This window comes from Siniperca chuatsi, linkage group LG7 (genome assembly GCF_020085105.1).
Source record: "Siniperca chuatsi isolate FFG_IHB_CAS linkage group LG7, ASM2008510v1, whole genome shotgun sequence".
NCBI lineage: Eukaryota > Metazoa > Chordata > Actinopteri > Centrarchiformes > Sinipercidae > Siniperca > Siniperca chuatsi.
The window spans coordinates 28,461,109-28,481,676 of record NC_058048.1 but is presented as its reverse complement, the minus strand read 5'-3'; the positions used below and the strand labels follow the sequence as shown (position 1 = coordinate 28,481,676).

General features: G+C 42.3%; 1 protein-coding gene across 4 annotated transcripts; it reads left to right on the top strand.

The window, feature by feature from the left end:
• The first annotated feature begins 1,458 nt into the window (after positions 1 to 1,458).
• zc3h4 (zinc finger CCCH-type containing 4) lies at positions 1,459 to 20,290 on the top strand. Of its 4 annotated transcripts, none has more exons than XM_044203436.1 (15): positions 1,459 to 1,791; positions 6,729 to 7,032; positions 7,174 to 7,281; positions 7,445 to 7,649; positions 8,191 to 8,363; positions 8,890 to 8,995; positions 9,318 to 9,394; positions 9,604 to 9,720; positions 12,005 to 12,116; positions 12,388 to 12,497; positions 12,609 to 13,075; positions 13,710 to 13,814; positions 14,939 to 15,261; positions 15,438 to 15,686; positions 16,185 to 20,290. In XM_044203436.1, exons 1-15 carry the CDS (start codon positions 1,712 to 1,714, stop codon positions 17,897 to 17,899), a joined length of 4,251 nt encoding a protein of 1,416 aa, XP_044059371.1. In that variant the 5' UTR covers positions 1,459 to 1,711; the 3' UTR covers positions 17,900 to 20,290. The 4 variants fall into 4 exon arrangements, with proteins under 4 accessions (XP_044059371.1, XP_044059369.1, XP_044059372.1 ...); XM_044203434.1 differs by having other exon boundaries at positions 9,258 to 9,394; XM_044203435.1 differs by lacking the exon at positions 1,459 to 1,791 and adding an exon at positions 2,716 to 3,103 and having other exon boundaries at positions 9,258 to 9,394.
• The last annotated feature ends 278 nt before the right edge of the window (positions 20,291 to 20,568 follow it).

Genomic DNA, 20,568 nt, shown 5'->3' with positions numbered 1-20,568 from the left:
ATTTATTGAAGTACGTTCCCCCCTGATTTTATATCAAACATTTCTTTGTCGTCGTCTAAGTTTTGAAGTTAAGCTAAATATTTATTTGTAATGCTGTGTACCCAAATCATTTGTCGCTGTTGCTGGCTTGTATTTTATTCATCGGCCATTAAGCCCTGCAGTGTAACTGTAAAAGCCAGGTGTAAAACATGTAGCTTTCGGTGTACATTGTTTTACACTTATCACATAGCTTAGGGCCAACAAGCGTCGAGGCTGAAACTTGGGTACATTTTTCCCTGGGTGTAGTCTTTTACGAACAATTTTGCAGCCATTTAAAAAAAGACTGCTTGTAATGCCTTCGGATGCTTAATCTAGCACGGACGCCTAAATGAGCAGTCGGATCATTTGAAAAAATAGTTAGCCCTAGGGTTTCCAGCTATTTTACATGAGTCCTATCTAGGCAGCAGCATTATATTTGGTCAGGGAAGGCTACAGGAGACTGCATTGGCCTCCAGGATAGGCTACATGTGTGTATGTTTTCAATTGCAACAACTAAAACCTACCATTACGCATCCTCTTACCCTGTAAATCTGTTAATTAAGATGCTTGTTTGCTTTTGTATTATTGGGATTATTTAACCTTTCCCCAAAGTTCTCATTCCCTGGCATGCCACAAAACCATTACTGTAACTAGGCCTACAAGATTCTTTAAGACAGGTACCTATTTAATGAAGACCCATAAGCAAAGCTTTTGGACATTTTAATGATAATGTTTAGTGTGCCCAATTTTATATTCCTATTGTGAGACTGAGGGCAACAGTCAGACCCCTAAAACACAGTAAACCTGGGGCCCTAAAAAGCCCCAAACAATTAGTGTGTGGTAAGTGGAGCAACTGCAAAATGAATTACAGTTACTAGTTACAGTTGAATTGAATGAATAATGCACATCTAAAGCATAACATGAAACAATAAGAACGAAACACAGGGCAAGTCCTGTATTATTAGGCGATCTTGAGACCATGTGTTGTAGGGGGGTAGTGTCAAAACTAGTACTGAGACCTTTTTTTGTATCTATGTGGTGTATATTCCAAATAAATTTGTGTTTTGTCAACTTTTAAAGAATCTACACACAGTAATCCTGCATATATTGTATTTCGGCATAGCTCTAGCCTACCTATTTTTGCATACAGAAGACCACACACTCAACAACATTTGATTTGGCAAACAATTGGCATCTCATCTAGGGCGGATAAGTTGCTCTTCAGATGAGTCCCAGATGAGACGGGTGTATTTTACATGAAAATCATGCATATTTACGATGTAATTATTTAAATACTCTGCAATCAGTATTTAGTCTGCAAGTGTACCTGCGAGTCAAAGTCGAGGGCTCATTTTCACCTGATGATTCGCCATTCGGTAATTTCCGTGAGATGCGTACAAGAACGTTGTTCGTAATGATGTCATTCTCGGAGAAACCCGCCCCCTTTCTCCTAGGAGAAGGCAGTCAGCCATTTTAAGTTCATCAGTCGTCATTTCACATCGCTACAGTAGGACGGAGAACGTCAGGACTCAATTTCATCATATTTCTCTTACAACTGTAGTGGAGAATTGCCTACTATGAACAGAAACTCTTCCTAAAAGCAAAAACAAGTAGATCCTAGTGAAGTGACGCATAAGCCAGTAGATTCCAGTGTCGAGTTGTAATTTTTTGCACCTCAATGTAGCTAGAGGAAATGGCTGTGGAAAGCATGACTGTCCATCCAAACTCCCCAACTACCAACCACGAACACAACAGTCTCCTGACTGACGAAAGGTCGAGTAATTCTACAGTCATATTTAAATGAAATTATTTATTTGTCCTGTGCTTTTACACAAAAAGCCCGGGGTTTCTTTTTCTTTTTCTGTCAAAGGGATTAAACTCGCCTTTTCTGGAAAACGAGTACAGAGGTAAAGAACGCCATGTTGACACGACAACGCCAACTGGGAGGTCAAATAGCACCTGGGATAACGTTATTCCCTTTATTTTATTACGTTACCACAATCAACGATCAATCGATTCAAGCCAACTTGTATGAGGAAAAAAGACGAGGTCGAAAAAGCTGATCAATCATACTTTCACCGCCATTCTAGCCAATTCAACGACTATAAAGCATCGGTTAATTACTTGCCCATTGTTAATAACAGTTAACTAACAAACTTACGTTAATTCAATTAATTGTGCGGGTGTGGTGGCAATTACTGTATTTCCGCTGGTGCAAAAAAATCCAAACAATTGTCTTTTGCTAACGGTGTGGGCCTATTTTCAGGCCAACTTAGCAACATTAGCTTGTTGGCTAATGTTGCCAACGAATACAGTTAGCAACAGAGAGAGGCTAAGCTAATGGCTAATGGTTGCTATTCATTGAGATTTCCAGTCGCTGCATCGTTGAATTTAACTATATTAAATTAACGTTAACTAACAATGTTAAACCAGATTGATGAATGTTATTCGATCAGTATGGGGCCAATAAATTATTTTATAATCCGTTAAAATCTACTCGTTCAGTTGGCGTAGACTTATTGCCAATGCAAAGCAACTTCTTCCATTACCGTTAGCCCAGTTAAGTTACGCACTTTAAAATTGTAATCGGGCCGTCGTCTTTCTACCTAAATAACACTCGTAAGAAAGCGTATTTTAGCTCCCGAACATCCTTAGATTGTTGGGATTCTTCCCCTCAAGTCTCAAGTGTTAACTATCTTAAAATATTGATTTTTGAAAGGTATCGACAAATCAGTTTTGCTACTGTAACAGGCTAACGTTAGCTTTTTAAACGCGTTTGCACTGCTTGTTGGTTATGGATATTTGTCTAACATATCACTTTTATTCACAGTCGTGCCCACACTGACTCGTCCCAAACATCCACAAAAGTCCCAAAAATGTGTAAAACGTCTGCAAAGCATCCCAGAAGTGTTTCAAGTCAAACACAAAGTTCCCTTTTTCCACAATCCCCAGTTGGCAAATTTGCTGTATGTTACCCAGTTGGCCCCACTCCCAAGTCCCACAGACACCACTAGTGTCCCTGAAAGGCTAGGGAAAAATCTTTTTCAATGGTTTTGAGTGCAAAATGTGAAGAAACCCTGTCACAGTAAGTATTCCCCATTTTAATCGTGGCCCTTTGCTTATATAATTAAGTTGTGGAGTCATCCACTGAGCTAACAATGTACCATAATGCATGGTAAATCCTTTGATTCAATCATCCTTAATAGAGAAGAATAATCTTGTGCTCTGTTGAACTTTCAGAACTTCTCACAGTTGACTGCTTGCAGGGTGTGTAGAGATTTTACCACCAGTTTGGTATAGTATTGGTGGATATGAATGGAAACTTGTTTGGCATAGTTTACATGGATGGCAGATACTGCGCAGACCTGGATTTTACTGCACTTTGTTATTGGCAGTACATTGATACTTGTGTAGGGTCTAATCACTAATTGAGTAAATAACAGTTTTTACTCTTCTTGGATCTGTTACGCTTACGTTTGTGTTGGTAGACTTAAACTATATTAACTCACAAGTTTTATACGGACATGCCCTGTTAATGTTTCTTGGCCTAACATAAAAAAAGTCTGGATGGAGTTTATTTGCTTTGTAAGTTGTTTTTTTTTTTTTCCAAACTGGCACATTGTTGGCAGCAGGTGATGTGCGTGTATAGTATCTCCACAAGCCAGAGAGGCCGTCAGCTTCTGCCCATAGTGAATCCCAGCCACTCCCTATTCACAACAACCTGCTTCCATAATACATATCCCTGTGCTATGATAGAGCCCTCCATTGTTTCAGGAGAGTTTTCCTTTTAACAGGTCTGTGTGCGCCTGACGCTGATTTTGAGTAACGGCCAATTTCGTAGCACATGTCAATAGTGAGGTAGAGGAGTGACTTGGCTGGTGAGATGATAACTCCTGAGTTTGTGGTGTTTGGATTCGAGGCCGATAGCTGGTGCAGGACAAAGAACCTGTTATTTGCAAAGTTTTTGAGGCCGGGAGATAAAAAGTTGACAGTTTTAATGTTAAATTGTTTTGAGAGTAAATTCACTGGGGTTGTACTTACTATAGTATACTGAACTTTTGTCTTGACACAATATTGGCCGAAAACACTGAATAATCTGTATATATTCATATTTTTGGAGCTACTTTGCATAGAACGATAGAGGAAAGATGGTAAAAGTAACTGAGAAACAATTCTCAGGGAGATCATAGCAAATGTTGGATTTAATTTTGGCAGAGCAAAATCAAATGAGCCCAAAAATGAAGACAAGTTTTGTTGTTTGTTCTGGATTGTGCTCTATAATAAACAGTAGATAACAGGATTTTGTCCACGGAGCAACTCCAGGTTTTATACCAGGGGCCTGTTCTAAAAGAACAAGTTTACTAAATTATCTGGGTAACTTTGCGGCATAAAACCTCAAATCTAGAACAAGGACCGACTAAAGAAGATCTCTGGGCTTTACTCTGCAAAGTTATCCAAATAACCTTTAAAAAATTTTTAAGCCTACAACCTCTGATGGGACTTTTCTACAATGTTCAAATATGATTATTTTACAAAGTTTGTATTTTCTGTCTAAAAATACATTAATACATACATTTTTAAGTTTTCATTTTGTTCCAAGGATGCAGTAAACTAATGAGTAGCATTCTTTGGTAGCTGGAAAGTTTCTGAATCATCGCTGTCTTGGTCTGCAGATGAACGTTTTGTTTGTGACAGAGAGACAAAGCACAGATTATTAAGGCTGATTATTGTGCTCTCCCCAGAGGAAGCTGATATGCTGAGGATGTGGTGGGGTTCCATGTACACATACAGTGCAGCTGACATTTTGCCTCAGAGCCGTTGACTATACCCATCACCTGCTTGTCTTAGTTCACTGTATGCTCTTTGTAGGACAAACCCAGTCTTTAAAAAGTCAAATATTGTAAGGCAGTAGACATGTCAGTGTATAAGTGGAATCCTGTTCACATCAGCCTGGCCTCTGGCCTCACTCCCAGCCTGCTTGGCAGCCTACTTTGGGCGTGGGCCTTTATGGGAGAGCCAAGACCTAATAATTTAAATAGAATAGAATATGTATGATCAGTAGATGGTTGGGATCTAGTGGCACCTCTTCTCAGAAAATGGTGGCTGGTAGGGAAGGAAAACACAGTGCATGCTAATATTAATGCTCATAATTTAATCAATTTTAATGTCAAAGCCATCAGTGTTTTTGGAATTTGGATTAATAGCAGCTTAAATGATTTTCCCAAATCTAAATTGAACATTTACATTCATTGCTGTTAAGCTTTTTAAAACCACATCCTCCCTTTCACTTGTCCTCACTTTCTATTGCTTGCCCACCCCCCCAAAAAAAAAATATACTCCCCACAGCCACCAGTCGGTGCAGGAGGTGGCCAGCATGTGATCCATGTCAATTAGTATCTCATGGTTTTGCTCACGTTGCCTCATGTGAGGGTCTTGCCCCCGCAGTTGATCACAAGTTCCTTGTCTGTCCCTCAAATACTACAGTAGAATTGGGATACTCCTCCCAACCTTGGGCATTTTGGGGGTGTGACCTTTTGTGTTTGTGCACAAGTACTGATTTCTGCCAGATGGGTGGCTTTTTCACACCATTTAAAACAGGAACACAAATTGTATATGACGCGTGTGTAGACCTGATTTGATGGCTTGTGCAGCAAGAAAATTTAAATTCCATGTCTTTCATATGGTGTGGTTAAATCCAATTAGAAAGGTGTTACATTGTTTTTGACTGTGCTTGCAATCTGTACAAAGAAGGTTTTTTTTAAAGTTTAGGATCTCATGGTTTTGTGCTTTTCACCATGCAGAAAGTGCTTTTCAGTTGGGCTTGACATTTTAATGCAACCCTCCCCTGGCTTATGTCTTGACGTCAGTTTTAGGTGATTCCTTGGTTCACTGTTGGTATTTCTGATGTACACTTTTTGAAGACGATTCATATGTGAAGTAGTGGCATCTGTGTAAAATTTTTCACCAGTAGTTTAAACAGGCAAGCACATGTGAGAAATAGAGGCACCGTGTAAATACACCTGGCAGAGTCACAAGCACACAACACAATCTTGCATTTTGTGCCTCCTCACATGAATCTCCAAGCGTAGTACAGTTTCTGAAATTGTGGGTCAGGTGTTCTCTTAAAATACATATCCTTGTGGTGCTGTTTAGTATCAGAAATCTCCATGACAGAAAGCAATAGGTGCTACAAAGATAACCTTCAAAGAATTGCAAGTGGGCCCAAGGCCAGATTGCCCGTAAGGTAGTTTGATTTTCTTTTTTTACTATAACAGTTAAACGCTATTTTTTCACGTTAACTGTTTGTTTACAACCTGACCCGTGTTTCAGACCACATTATGCCTCAGGGTCTCGGTAAATACGAAAATGTTTCTTGATTCTTCAAATTACTTTTGTGAACCGTTGCGTGACTCAAAAATCCACATAAGTCGACTTTTAACAGTGGTGCTCTGTAAATTAGGAATCCTTAAACTATAGACTTAATGTCTGACGTTAGATTTTAGACAACCGTACCAAAGCCTCTGTACTTGATTTTCATTTGATTTATCTGCGGCCGCTGAAAACGAACCACAAAATGTTTTTCTTTACCATTGTTTTTTGTATTTTTAAATGTATGTCCTAAAACTTTAGAGGGGCTGGCAGACTGAGCCACAGACTACGAGAAGATGAGATATGTAACATCTCTCTGTGTGCATTCTTTACATATGCAGGCCAGAGGATGGAGAGCTGGAGGAGGGCGAGCTGGAAGATGATGGGGGAGATGTGGCAGAGGAGGAGATGGGTGGAGGTACGTCCGCAGTAGTGGGAGGCGGAGATGGGGGGGATGAAGCAGGTGGAGGAGGTGAAGCAGGAGGGGAAGGGGCCGGGGAGAGGCCTCAGCGGAGTAAGGAGCGCCATGCCAGCAGCAATTCTGACGACGACAGATCCCACCGTCGCAAGAGGAAGAGGAAGAAAGAGAAGGAGCGAGAAAGGGAGAAGAGGAGGTCCAAGAAGAAACGCAAATCCAAACACAAAGTAAGAATGTCGGCAGCTATAGAACTGAAATAGACCCACCTAGTTATTTGCACCAGTCTGTTTTAATGTAAAAAAAATGAACGTTAGTCTATCTCTACCACTTTTCCTCTGAATATCTCTGTTTCGCTCTCTGTCTCTCAGCGTCATGCATCCTCTGATGACGACCACTCAGACTTCAGTGATGACTCTGATTACAGTCCCAGTGAGAAGAGGAAGTACAGAGAGTACAGTCCACAGTACCCCCCTTCTGTAAGTCTAATTAACTAACGTTCCCCACACTAAAATCTTGAAAAATGTATCTTAATTAGATGTTTTTTTTAAGTAAAATATTTCATTATTCCTGATATGTCAATATTAAATAATTATTTTTTTGTGGAAAGTAAAATCACCTAATACGTTTACCCGTCTCTAGTCTCATGGGGGCTACGGCGGCTCAAAGAAGGGCAGCTACATGAAGATGGACAAGCAGAGCTACGTAGGCTACGATGAGTACGACGATGACAACTTCGAGGCAGAGGAAGACGAGGACATTGGGGAAGAAGACTATGACGACTTCACCAAGGAGCTCAACCAGTACCGTAAGGCCAAGGAGGGAGGAGGAGGGCGCGGCGGACGAGGTGGGTCCACGGCAGATGGGTTAAAGCTAGACTTGTTACGTTACATATTCTGCTGCACGCTAAATATTTACCCAGTTGAGATTTATTCCAATTCATAAAGAGACTAAACACAGCAGATAAAGTGCCTAAACTGGGATACAGCAAATGGCAGAATCACATTTAAGGCCAGATGTTGTGGAAAGGTCCTTTGTCTTTTCCTAAACTACATTTATAAATGTGTATTTATTTATTTTGACATAATATTATGCTTTGAAAGTGTATATTATATATATTTTTAAAGTCACTAAAAGTTTTCACTGACTTTTCGGAAAGTAAACAGGCTTTTCAAATAATGTGCCACTGTGTGACAAAAACTTGGTAGCAGATTCATCACCACACTTGCTGTTTTATTTGCTCATTTTCATTTGCACAGTTGTGGACAGACAAAGGAGCTTATTTGCCGAAAGTTTCTTATCAATCCAAATTCCACAGATAAGTAACTGAGAGTAACTTATCTGCCTCTGTAGCTTACTCCTGTTCATTTCTCTCTGTCTCTCTGCAGGGGGTAGAGGTCGTATGAAGAACCAGAGAGGCCGTGGAGGAATGAGGGGAGGGAGGAGGGGAAGAGGAGGAGGAGGAGGCAGAGGAAGAGGGGGTCGGGGTGGAGGTGGGGGTGGAGGAGGAAAGATGGGTGGAGACAACGACGATGGAGATGGCTATGGAGATGAGATGGAGGTGAGGTTCAGAATGAAACCTATTGTTTATTTGCTTTGGTCACAGTTCAGGAAACAAGTCGTTCTTCTCTTGCTGTGTTTTGTGTATTTGCACAGTTGTTTAAATACATTTCACAACACTGAACAACAAACACACACAGTGAACAAAAAACATGGAACATCTGTAGTGATTGTGGATTATCCACTGAGAAATCAAGCCTGTTGGTGGTCAATAACTAATAATCCTTGTAAACATGTTTTAAATCCTTGTCATCGCCTAGTGCTATTGCTCACATTTCAAACCAAACTTAGACTACAAATTATTACTTTAAACAAATAAAGGGGTTAAACAGCCTTCACCAACTCTCTAACCACCAGCTACATTCTGTGGCCACAATGTTTTAGAACCTTTAGTCTTGCTTAACAGATATTTAACACATAATATGTAATTCATGAAAATAAGATGCATTACTTTTCGTTCCAAGCTGGTGCTGAAGTAAAATTTTGGGAAGTAAATGACACTCATTAAGTGGCACATGTTAAATCAGTCCCTACAGTATGGAGATGACGACTATGACAACATGGGGGATGATGACTACGATGACTACTCAAAAGAACTCAATCAGTACAAGAAGTCCAAAGACAGAGGCAGAGGTGAGTTTGGACCTCAGGTAGTTTTCCAGGTGTGTGTGTGTGTGTGTGTGTGTGTGTTTTGTTTTTCATCTTTATCTTTCTCAGAGAAACGGCTACACAGTTCGACTAGTTCACTCTACTTTAGAGCAAGCACATGCTGTGATAGTGGTAAATTGTGGACAACTCTGACCTAGAGTCTTACTTTGATACCTGTGCCTGATAGTGTTGGCTATCCGTGTTCCCCAAAAATTCACTCTCACCCTGTCTTCAATTTCTGCACCAGGAGGTAAAGGTGGCCGCGGGCGAGGGAGGGGTAAAGGAGGGCGGGGTATGATCAGAGGAGGAAGAGGTCGAAACCGCGGGAGAGGAAGAGGTGACATGGGGATGGATGATGACAACAACGGAGACATGGACAATGGGGTAAGGCTTTTGCAATTCTGTGCCCTGATACTGTAATTGAAGCAAATCTGATAATCCATAGGAAAATGCAAATGGAAAGTCTGGTGACCCCTGGACAAATTCCTTTTATGTTCATTAGACTTGAAGAATAAAATAATATGAATCTTCTCTTTCTTACTTATTGCTTGACACTCTGCTCTCTCCTTCTGGTTTGTGTGTACGTATTTTAGGACGGAGGCGGGGGAGGCGATGGACCAGGACCTGGGAGGAGGAATCAGAATGAGAAGCACCAGGATAAGAAAGGAAAGGCCATCTGCAAGTACTACATCGAGGGGAGATGTACCTGGGTAAGATAGCACAAATGTGCGCTATTTTTGCTTTAAATATGTATGTTGACCAAGTCACTGTTAGGACTGTATAACATTGGATGTTTTCTGATTCTGATGCACTTTTTTGCTGGCTGCTTTCCAATATATTTATATTCTATATTTTATATATTCTTAATTTAAATTATTTTTTTCATGCTCTTTAAACATTTCAGTTGCTTTTCAAAAGCGCCCATGCTCAGTAGGAATTAGAAAATGTATCGTTTGTTGCAGAAGTCAAAAGTTGGGACGTTTTTTCATGATTAGGCTGCCGAACCTTCTCGGAATAGCCAAAAACTGTAAAACAAATTAAACATATCTCCTCCCACATTTTTTATTCAGTCGACACCAATCTTGCCACACTGCATCTTTAAACATTAGTAATTTATGGAGCAATCAGTCTTTGTCAAAATATATTACAGACATCTTTATGTTGTCTAGATGAAGTCCACAAATTCTCAGAATTTTGTCTTGATAACTTTGAAATCTGCCTTTAAGTTATTATCACAACCCCAGTGTTTGCATAAGTCTTAGTGTTTAGCCACCTCTGCCTTTCCTGTTTCTGCGGGTAGCTCAACTGATTATGGCGTGCCGGTGGTGACTAAGGTTGTGAGTTCAAGATCCGTGTGATGCTCAATGAACATCTTATATTATTAATTCATTATCCAGCCAGACAAGCTTCAGCTGCTTCCGCCCACATTTTTTGCTCAATTGACACCAAACTAAGAAATGGTTTCTCGCTTGGCAGGTAGCTCAGCAAGATCATGACTTGCCCTTAGTGTCTAAGGTTGTGAATTTGATACCTCGGTGATGCATAATAAACATGCTAATGTCTACTCAGGCATTGTGCTGTGTGGATTAGAGATGCGTGACTTCAAGGTTTAATAACTTTGGTCCGGGATATTCTGCTCATTAACTGCATTTGTCTTCTTTTTTTCCTCCTCCTCCTCCTTCTTCTGCCTCAAAATGCCTGGCCCTGACTCACAGCTGCACAGCAGCTATGATTTAAAATGTTTTTGATACCTCAAATTGATACAGATTCCCCAAAAAGGATAGATTTTTAAGTTGTTTGCAACCCAGTTTTAGTCAGCATATTAAAACAGCTACAACCACCATGTTCTAATATGTGGTTAAACTCAAATAATTCTCAAAGAAAATTTGCAACCAGTGAATTGTAGCAAGATACAAAGATGAATGAGTTTAAGCTGACAAGAACCTGGAGGCACCATTCTACATTTAATATCAACAAAACACAGTAACGAAATTCAAAGGTTTTTTTGTTTATTTTATCATTGTGGTCTAATAATAATAATAACTTTATTTGTATAGCACCTTTCAAGAACCAGTTATAAAATTTATAATAAAAACATATAATGAAAGCAAATGAGATCCAGAACTTAAGATATAAACATGATAAAATAATTTAAATGATTACAACAAATATCATCAGTTAAAGAAAAAGTCATACGATAAAAGTGAGTCTCAAGAAGAGATTTAAAGGAGGACACTGAGTTTGTCTTCTTGAGTTCCACAGCTGAGGGACCTGGACAGCAAAAGCCCGGCCACCTTTAGTTGACAAGTCGAGTTTTGGAAGCATTAGTAGGGCCCTTGGTAGGTCATTGGTGGCCTTGATCAGAGCGGTCTCAGTGCTGTGTCGGGGGCAGAAACCAGATTTTTCAAAGATTTGATTGGTATTCATTAAAGAAATCAGTTGAGTGCAGACAAGTTTTCTAAAATCTTCCCAAAAAAAACGGCAGCTTGGAGATGGGTCTAAAATTACTTAAAATAGAGAGATCTAGAGAGTGCTTCTTTAAAAGGGGGTAAACAGTGGCATGTTTAAAATTGGAGGGGAAAATACCAGTAGACAGAGAGCAGTTAATAATGGCTAAAGTATCTGGACCAACTGTCTGAAATACAGCTTTTAAAAACCAAGTGGGAATGCAGTCTTAAGGCCCGGTGGATGATTTTGAACGTGCAACAGTGCGTTCCAGGGTTGACAAAGATTTCACTGAAGTGGGTTAATGTTGAAGATGGACAGGAGTCAACAGCAAGTTTTGTATTAAATTGCTGCCGAATATCCACTATTTTATTATAAAAGTAATTAAGAAATTCTTCACATTTCTCTGGGGTGGATTCCATTGGCTGGCTAGGCGGTGGACCAATCACAATGTTTATTTTCTAGAAGTTATCTCTAGGCAGCTCTCTCAAACTTGTCAGTCTTGAGCCCTCAGACACAGATTTCATTATGGCCTTTTTCAATCACCAGGGGGACCACTGCAACTTCAGCCACGACATTGAGCTCCCCAAGAAGAAGGAGCTGTGCAAGTTCTACATCACTGGATTTTGTGCCCGAGCCGACCACTGTCCTTACATGCATGATATCCTTTACTATTGACCACACAGAGACTCTTTATTAGTACAAGGGAATTCTGGGTATATTGATGAGTACCTGTTTGTCTGTCTCTGAACAGAGATAATTAAACAGTAAAGCCAGTATGAAGTTACATCATGCTAATTCCACCTAACTGAAAATATGACATGAGGTTTGCATTAATCTCAGAATTCAGATGAGGACACTTAGAAAACAAGGTCAGTTTCAGTTTTCTGTCCAGTTTCTTTGTGAGCGTTTCTCCTTGACTCCCATGCTACGTGAATTCCCCTGTAAGCTGTTCCACACCACAGGGAACTGTGTCAACGGCGACGAATGCATGTTCTCCCATGAAGCCCTCAATGATGACACGCAGGAACTGCTCAACAAGGTAGGATCCTCTAACACTGTACCCTGTTCTCTCAACTATTTTCTGTGAACTCTGTAGGTCTGAAAATATATGTTTTTAATGAGTATATATCTTTGTGACCTTGTTTTCTAGATGCTGGCAGAGGATGCAGAGGCCGGAGCTGAGGATGAGAAGGAGGTGGAGGAGCTTAAGAAGCAAGGGATCAACCCTCTCCCTAAACCCCCTCCTGGAGTTGGCCTCCTACCTACCCCTCCTCGGCCTGTTCCTATAGACACCAACACAGGGGCTGTGGATTTCGGTGGACCTGTGGTGGGTGACTTTGGGGGTCATCCTGGACCTAACCAGGGGCCCATTCCCAGCAAAGGTCCCCCAGGACCAGGGCCTGTTCCTGGGCCTAACCCCTGTGCTGGTCCCCCTATACATAGTCCTGAAGGAATTCCCTTTCAAGGCGGGCCCCCAAATCCCAGTGGCCCACCTCCTCACATGGGCCCCCCACCTCCTGGTGGTGGAGGGGGAGGTGGCGCGGGGAAGAAGATCCCCTCACTGTTTGAGATTAAAGTTCAGCCGACAGGACAGCTGGCTCAGAAACTGGCCGTCAGGTAAGAGATCAGAAAATAAGAGAATCTTTTTAGAAAATCTAGCTGTTGATCTTATCTAGAGTGACAGCGAGTTCTCATTTGTTGATCATTAAAGGAACTAGTGCAGTGCCTGTTTGGAACGCGTGCCCTTCGGGCCAAGAACTTTACCTGTGATGTTTTGGCTATGTAGTGAGGTTTCCCACGATATTTTGTTTTAATAGACGTGGTGTTGCTGCCGAACAGGAAGTAAAGCCCTATTTCTGCAGCAATTGGTGTATTGCATTGAGTTTCGTATGTAAACTGTAGGTTTAGCCACTGCAGGGAGTTTAACCCCGACTCAGTAAACCATCACCAAGTCCATCACCAGTGTCTTTTGCTTTTTGTGTCTAAAATGTTAGGAAAAGCAAAACCTGCATTACATGTGGTTTGTGGTCAATGTCACGCTTTTTTGAGAGACTGAGCTGTAGCCATAAAATGTGAAATAATTTCAGTTTTGTCAAAAGTCTGTAGCTTTGAAACTATATATAAACCGCTGCAGGGGGGCGGCGGTAGAGACGCATTTCACAACTTCAACACGTTCGTAACAGTAAAATATTGTAAAACAACTGGTCACCTGTAAAATGTTATTCCTTGTTGCTTGGTTTTCTTTCGTTAGACCATCCAAATGCAGCAGAAAAGTCAGGCATGTTCTACCGTTTGAACGGGTTAGAACACCGCTGCAAGATGGCGGCGGCAGAGATGCAGCTCACAACTTCAACACGTTCGTAACAGTAAAATATTGTAAAACAACTTGTCACCTGTGAAATGTTATTCCCTGTTGCTTGGTTTTTGGCATTTCTTTCATTAGAACATGCAAAAGCAGCACAAAAGTCTGGCATTTTCTTCTCTTTGAATCGGTCAGTACACTGCTGCAAGATGGCGGCGGCAGGGACGCATCTCACAACATCTACTGTATTTAAGATACATCGCTGATGCTTGAAATGTTTTAGTTTAGCAAAACAAAACGGCAAACTTGCAAGACTTTGCTTCAGTGTAACATCTCCAGTGTCTCCAGGTCTTTCTTCATCTGTTGTTATGTTGCATAATGTAATGTATCGTGTGAGTGAGCTGTACCTAGCATGCGACTTTGCTACAATGTAACATCTTTGGTTGAGTGAGAGCAGTGTGTACCCAACATGCCGTTCGGCAGTGTAACAGTTAATAGGGGCCCCCTCTCAATACACTACACAGTGAGTACTAATAAATATTACTAATAAGTATGTCCCCGTAGATCTCAATAACTCGACATTGCACTCCCTAGGGTCCTCAGCAATACACCCGCCAATAGGGATGGGGATCGAGACCATGATCTGTAAGGACCAGGTTCTAAATTTCTCAAAACCCGAAAAACAATAAGGTCCAAGCTTATCGATACTGCTATCAAGACTAGTGGGTCTCGAGAGACGAGAGTCATGTCATTTAAATCAAATCACTGGTGCATAAACACACATTGATTGTCAGTTGCAAACCCACAACCTTTCATACTCCATACTGCTCACTGTGCTGACAGATGACAGGTGTATTTCTATGACGGGGGTGGGCTATGTAGGGGATGGGGGTGAACATGACATTGCCTCATCGAATGTCCCAGGGTACGTCATAGATTTTTATGAGATTTTTGGAGGTCAAGTGGACAGAAGTACTGTATTTTCTATGGAAAAAAAGAAAATGTTGCAATGAACTCTTTAAAATGGAACCAGGGTCAGTAGATAGCGTGATAAAGTGACTGTAAATGTAGTTTACAAACTCAAAAAAGTGGATTTAGTATTAAGTTACTCTTAAACTCTTGCTGTTTTCTCCCTTTGAGATCTGTGAATCCTAACTCCTACTCTCCCTCCCGATCAGGAGCCAGACTCCCAGTGGCAACCAGGGTCAGACTGCTGCACCTGGACCCCAAGGGGCCCCTGGTGCCCCTCCTACCCGCTTCCCTGCCCCCCCAGGCATGATGTCCCCTGACATGCAGAACATGGGCCCCAACCTTGGGATGAACCAGGGGCCCCCCAACATGGGCCCTGGCGGACCTCCCATGATGGGAGGATTTGCATCTGGTGACGGCCCTCCACATGGAGGTGCTATGCCTCCAGGTCCTCCTCAGGGTGGAGGAAACTTCTTCAATAACTTCTTCAATCAGCAGGATGGTATGAAGATGGAGGGAGTGGTGCAAGAAGGTGAGAGTGAATTCCAGTGATCAAATTAATTAATTCAATAATTAAAAATGGAAAGAATAAGTACCAAGTTAGCTTTGGAGCAATCAGTTGATTGATACACAGTATTTTTTTAGGTGATGGTTGCAAAGTTACTGTTTCTGTACTGAGTACTGAGTGCATATGCTGTTTTCCTTCAGGTGACAACTACCAGGGTTTTGCTGGCATGGACGAGAGAGGAGGAGCAGGGAAATTTGGTAATCAATCAGGTGGCCAAGAAGGCTCTGCTAATGGAGCGTCAGCCAATCAGGGAGGGATTTCTGTGCCTGACTTCCTGCCTCCAGCACAGCGCGTCCTGTTCATGAGGATCCAACAGAAGCAGCAGGAAGAAGAGGAAAGAGCTCGCAGGATGGCCGAGGGAGGAGCAGAGAAGAGTAGAGACACTGAAGGTAGAGGAAAAGCATCTGCACCTGTTTGTGTCGAAACTGTTCGTCATTCTTTTCATACATATCTTCGCTTTCATGGCTAAAACCATATTTAGTTGGTAATAGAAAAATACTATAGACTTGTGTCAGCATATTTAATGTAGTTATAGACAGACTTTCATATTACATGTTAATGATTATTGTTGACTTTTGTTAATTTAGTGGCCTAGTTCACGATAATAATGCACAGATGTGGCTGTCAATAAAATAAGCAATATGATTTCTTTAATCATTTTAAAATTGATCTATTATAAGTTTGCACAATGTAACTGTGACAGTGATACCATTCAAATGTTTCACACTCTCTCCGCTGATCACTTTCACAGTCAACAGAAACCTCAAATATGACGCCTTTAAAGATTCCTTCAGGGCTAATGACATGCATCTATTTGAGTTTTTATTTTCCTAACAAACTATGAACTCCAGACTCAACACCCAAACATGTCTGTCCTTCTTTCCTAGGTGACTCAGGGAACTGGTACTCCAGTGAGGATGAGGATGGCGGTGGTAGTGTGACCTCCATCTTGAAGACGCTCCGTCAGCAGACCCAGGCTCCTCAAAAATCTGACGGCCCCCCAAGCGACCCTCGCCTCCAGAAGGCCTCTCCTGCCAACGCTCCTGCTCGGCCAGCAGACCCCCGCTTGGCTCGGGACCCACGTCTGGCACGAGGTGCAGAGTCGGGCCAAATCGCCGACTCCGCCCACTCCATGCCCGCACCATCTTCCTCTGGACCGCCTGCAGACCCCAGGTTAGCCCGGCTAGCTGCTGCTGCCTCAGCTGGAGCTACCTCCCACTCGCCTTCTACTTCTAAACCAGAGCCTCCTCTGGTCTACAAGCCCCCGCCACTTACAACCCCGGCAGCAGAGGAGGAAGAGACGGAGCGAGTTCTCCGGGACAAGCCGGTGCCGATTCCTCTGGACCCACTGATGGGTATGGCTCTGAGAGACCCACGCTCACAGCTGCAGCAGTTCAGCCACATCAAGAAGGATATTGTTCTCCACATGCCATCTTTCTCCAAAACCATCACCTGGTCGCCTGAAGATCTCCTTCCGCTCCCTATCCCCAAGCAGGACCTCCTTCCACTCCCACCAGGCATTCCTCCTGTCTCCTCCATAGACCCACGTCTGTCCCGCACTCAGCAGCCGCTCCACACATCGCTCCCTCACTCACAGCCTCCCCCCGTGCCGCCTCCTCCCTCCGTGGACCCCCCTGCTCCCTCTTCCTCCACCACCTCCCTCCCAGACTTTGAGCTGTTGTCTCGTATCCTGAAGACTGTCAACTCCAGCCCGTCCCAGACTCCCTCCCCTCCTCTCTTACCCCCCCCTATTGCCCCTGTGTCACTGCTGGGTCCACCTCCCCCCATGCCTCCCGCACCTGCAGAAAAACCTGTTGACCCCCGTGTGGCCCGTAAAGGCCCCTCAGACCCCCGTCTGCAGCCTCAGAAGTCAGCACTGAAGCAACCATCAGATCCCGCGCCTCCTCCTGTCTCCTCTACCTCTCCAGCAACCACATCTAGCCCCCCTCCCCCTACCATTGCCCCCTACGACCCAAGGCTGCTCGCCTCAGGTGGGGCAGGGCGCGGTGTGGGAGCCGGGGCACCAGGGGGAGCTAGTGTGCTGAGCAACATCAGTCTGTATGACCCTCGGACTAACAAACCAGGCAGCCCTGGTACCAGCAGTGGCTCTAACAACTCCCCCAACTCAGCCTGCACAGAGTCCAAACCCAGTGACCCCCCAACAGGTAAACCCAAGTCCAAGGAACCCCTGTTTGTTCGTAAGTCTGCGTTGGACCAACCAGAGCCAGAGAAAAGTGGAGAGCAAGGAACCGATCGTTACAACAGCTATAACAGGCCCCGGCCCAAACCTGCACCCTCGCCTAACTCCACGGTCCAGGGAGGGCCTGCTGCAGCTGGGCCAGCCGCAGCTGGGCCAGCCGCAGCTGGAGGTCAGGGTGCTCCTGGAGCTGCTTCAGATCAGGGGCCCGCGGGTGTACACAACCTACCAGTGTCCTCTCTATTTGGCATGGTGAAGCAGGCGACCAAGCCCGGCGGGACGAGTAGCCCCTTTGGAGGAAACAGCCCGGTGCAGTCTGACCAGGCGGCCACAGAGCAGGACAACGCCTCGCTGAAAGAGGTTTTCAAAGGCTTTGACCCCACAGCCTCCCCCTTCTGCCAGTGACCCTCCGACCATTGAACCCTAAAGCCCATTGTGGTCGGACGCTGGCTTGTTTTAACCTTTTTGGACACTGAACAGCTCAGTGAAAAGGAGAAAGAAAAGCGCACTGAGGCAACTACCTGTAAGACTGGTTAAGAAAAACTTTTGTGAACAAACGTCTCACGACATGTTTCATGCACACACACTCACACATTTGTTGCAGATTCAGATTCTATAAAAGACTCTTGGGTTATGGGAAGGGTTTAAAGTTAAATCTCTAAAGTTCTATTTTAAACAAAGTTATTGATGTATAAATAAATGTATTCTTTTCATCTCAATGCTTAATGAAAACAGTTATTCAGACAGCAGCAAAAACATATTTATATGGAATGAACATTTTAGCTTCACATATTTTTTCATTACCCCATCATTTCAGTTCCTCTGCTCAATTCTTTGTCATTTTCTCCATCTATAAATTGTTTTATGTGCTTGTCTATATTTTTGGGCAGTCAAAGTTGACAATGCTCTTGGCAACAGATGAAACCATAGGATTAATGATGGGATTTTTCCCAACAAAATATTGCTTATTTGTGGTGTTTTTGTGATTAAATGAACAGCACTGAGGCAACTCCCTTAACACTGTTGCCCATCAGAAACAAATTACACTCTGTATCACTGCCTTTGCATTCACTGTCCTCTTTAACCCCTGTGCAAACTGTTTAGTTTTGTCAAAAAATAGCATACATTCTGTCATTATGACTCACCACGTCACATTTTCTGCAGAAACAACTGCAAATACCTAAACTTAAATCTATATTCTGCTTTTTTTTAGTATTTATTTTTCTACTACTTTGCAGCGCCAGTTTGTGTCCTCTGATGACTATTAATGTTTTTATTGTCTGTCGCTCCTCCAGCTGTTCATATACGGTTTCATGTCATTTCTGTTTATTTAGCTCTTACCCAAGACAGGTAACTTTGCTGGTACAGGAAGTGACCTGTGACCTTTCAGTACAGCCTCTGTAACCACTACACCACTGTTCCTTTCTCTCTATTTAGTCAGTTTTCACAGGTTTTCACATGAACATTTAGTTTATTGGTTTGTGAAAATGGAGTGCCACCAGTTCATAAATAACAGCTTCTGTAGCTTTAAGGTAAAAGAGATGGAAAATAGACCTCGCTTGGTGGCAAACTGATGACAAAAACATCCCCATGTCTCTCTCCAGTGGCAGATTTTGGCTAGATGATGGTTAGCCATAGCATCACTAGGGAACGTTAAACAAGTTTGTGTTTTTTCTTTGCTGTAAAGTCGATTTCAAAGGTTCAACTTCTAATTAGTCAGCCTTGGTTGGTTAACACGTACCTTCATCTTTTTCACCTTGATCAGAATAGGACACTTTGATTCACTGACTCAGAATTCACCATCTAGCCTTTAGCTTTTAGTTATTTTGTTTTTATTAACTGTTAAGAGTGACAAGAAAACTGACAAGACAGGACGGCAGGTTTCTGCGCGAGGTTGGTGGAATGGAATAATTTGCAGCCTTACAGCATCAATTTCTAAGTGTTTGGCTTTAGTGGCTGGTGACAGTGTGACAATCATAAACTAGACTTGGACCTAAAATTCAATTAATGCATGAATCTTGCATTGATCTGTGCAGGTGTTCCCTTTACTGTCAGTCTGAGCTCTGCATAAAGAGAACTATGTGATTCAAATGTCGGATCTTAACATTACCTGTGTTAAAAAGACAGACTGAACATGATTTTCTCTCTGTCTTGCAGCAAAAGAAGTGCACACTTCATGGTGGAAATGTTCATTTGGGATGAATTCACAGTTGTTTGAATATTTTCTCCAGAATCTCCCTTACTAGTTTCTACCCCTTACCATAAACAGTTGAAGTCAGAAGTAAGTGCAACGTCTGAATCAGGGTGAGGATAAGCAGTTGTTCCCGTTTTGCCTGATCAGCCAGTGATTTCATTGCCAGGCTTTTTTGTGTATAAATGTTGATCATTTTAATTTATTTTTTTATACTCTTTTTTTTTTTGACTGACTCATTTTATGTCAGGAATATGTGATTACCGCTCACCTCAGTGGGATGTAGGCAGCCTGTAACAGTGTGAAGAGAGGAGAAAGAGTTTTGTGTATAAAGATTCAAACTAACAAAAAAATCACTATTGCTCCCTCCTGCCAGGCCATGAAAAAGCCTGCAAGGAGGCCAACTGTCAGCTATAGCAAGTGTGAAAGTTATTGTTGATTTGTTTTTTCCTTTATGGCTTTGTTGTTTTATAAGTTGTTTTTTTTTCTTGCTATGTAAATTTGACCAGTATCCCGTCTTTGGAGGAATTGAGTTTTCTAACTGTACACTGTAGGTGAGGTTGTCAAAGTATTTAAATAAAGTTGATAAATGATCAACCAGTTAATACTCAGTTTTCTGTATTTTATTTACCTCAGTTGATTCATTTGACCAGGTTATATCTGCTGTGGTTGTGAAGCCATTTTGTTACCTAAATCAAAATCAAAATGAATAAACGGCTTCTCCTCTGGCGTCTTCCTCAGACAAAACATTACATTTTTGCCCTACTTGCAGTCATGATCTAAGAAGAGCAAAGTCTCCATCTTTTATCCATACAACAATTTTCATTTCTGTGTGTAACGAGTGTTACAGCCTCACATTGACACTAGTGTGGCTATAAACTTA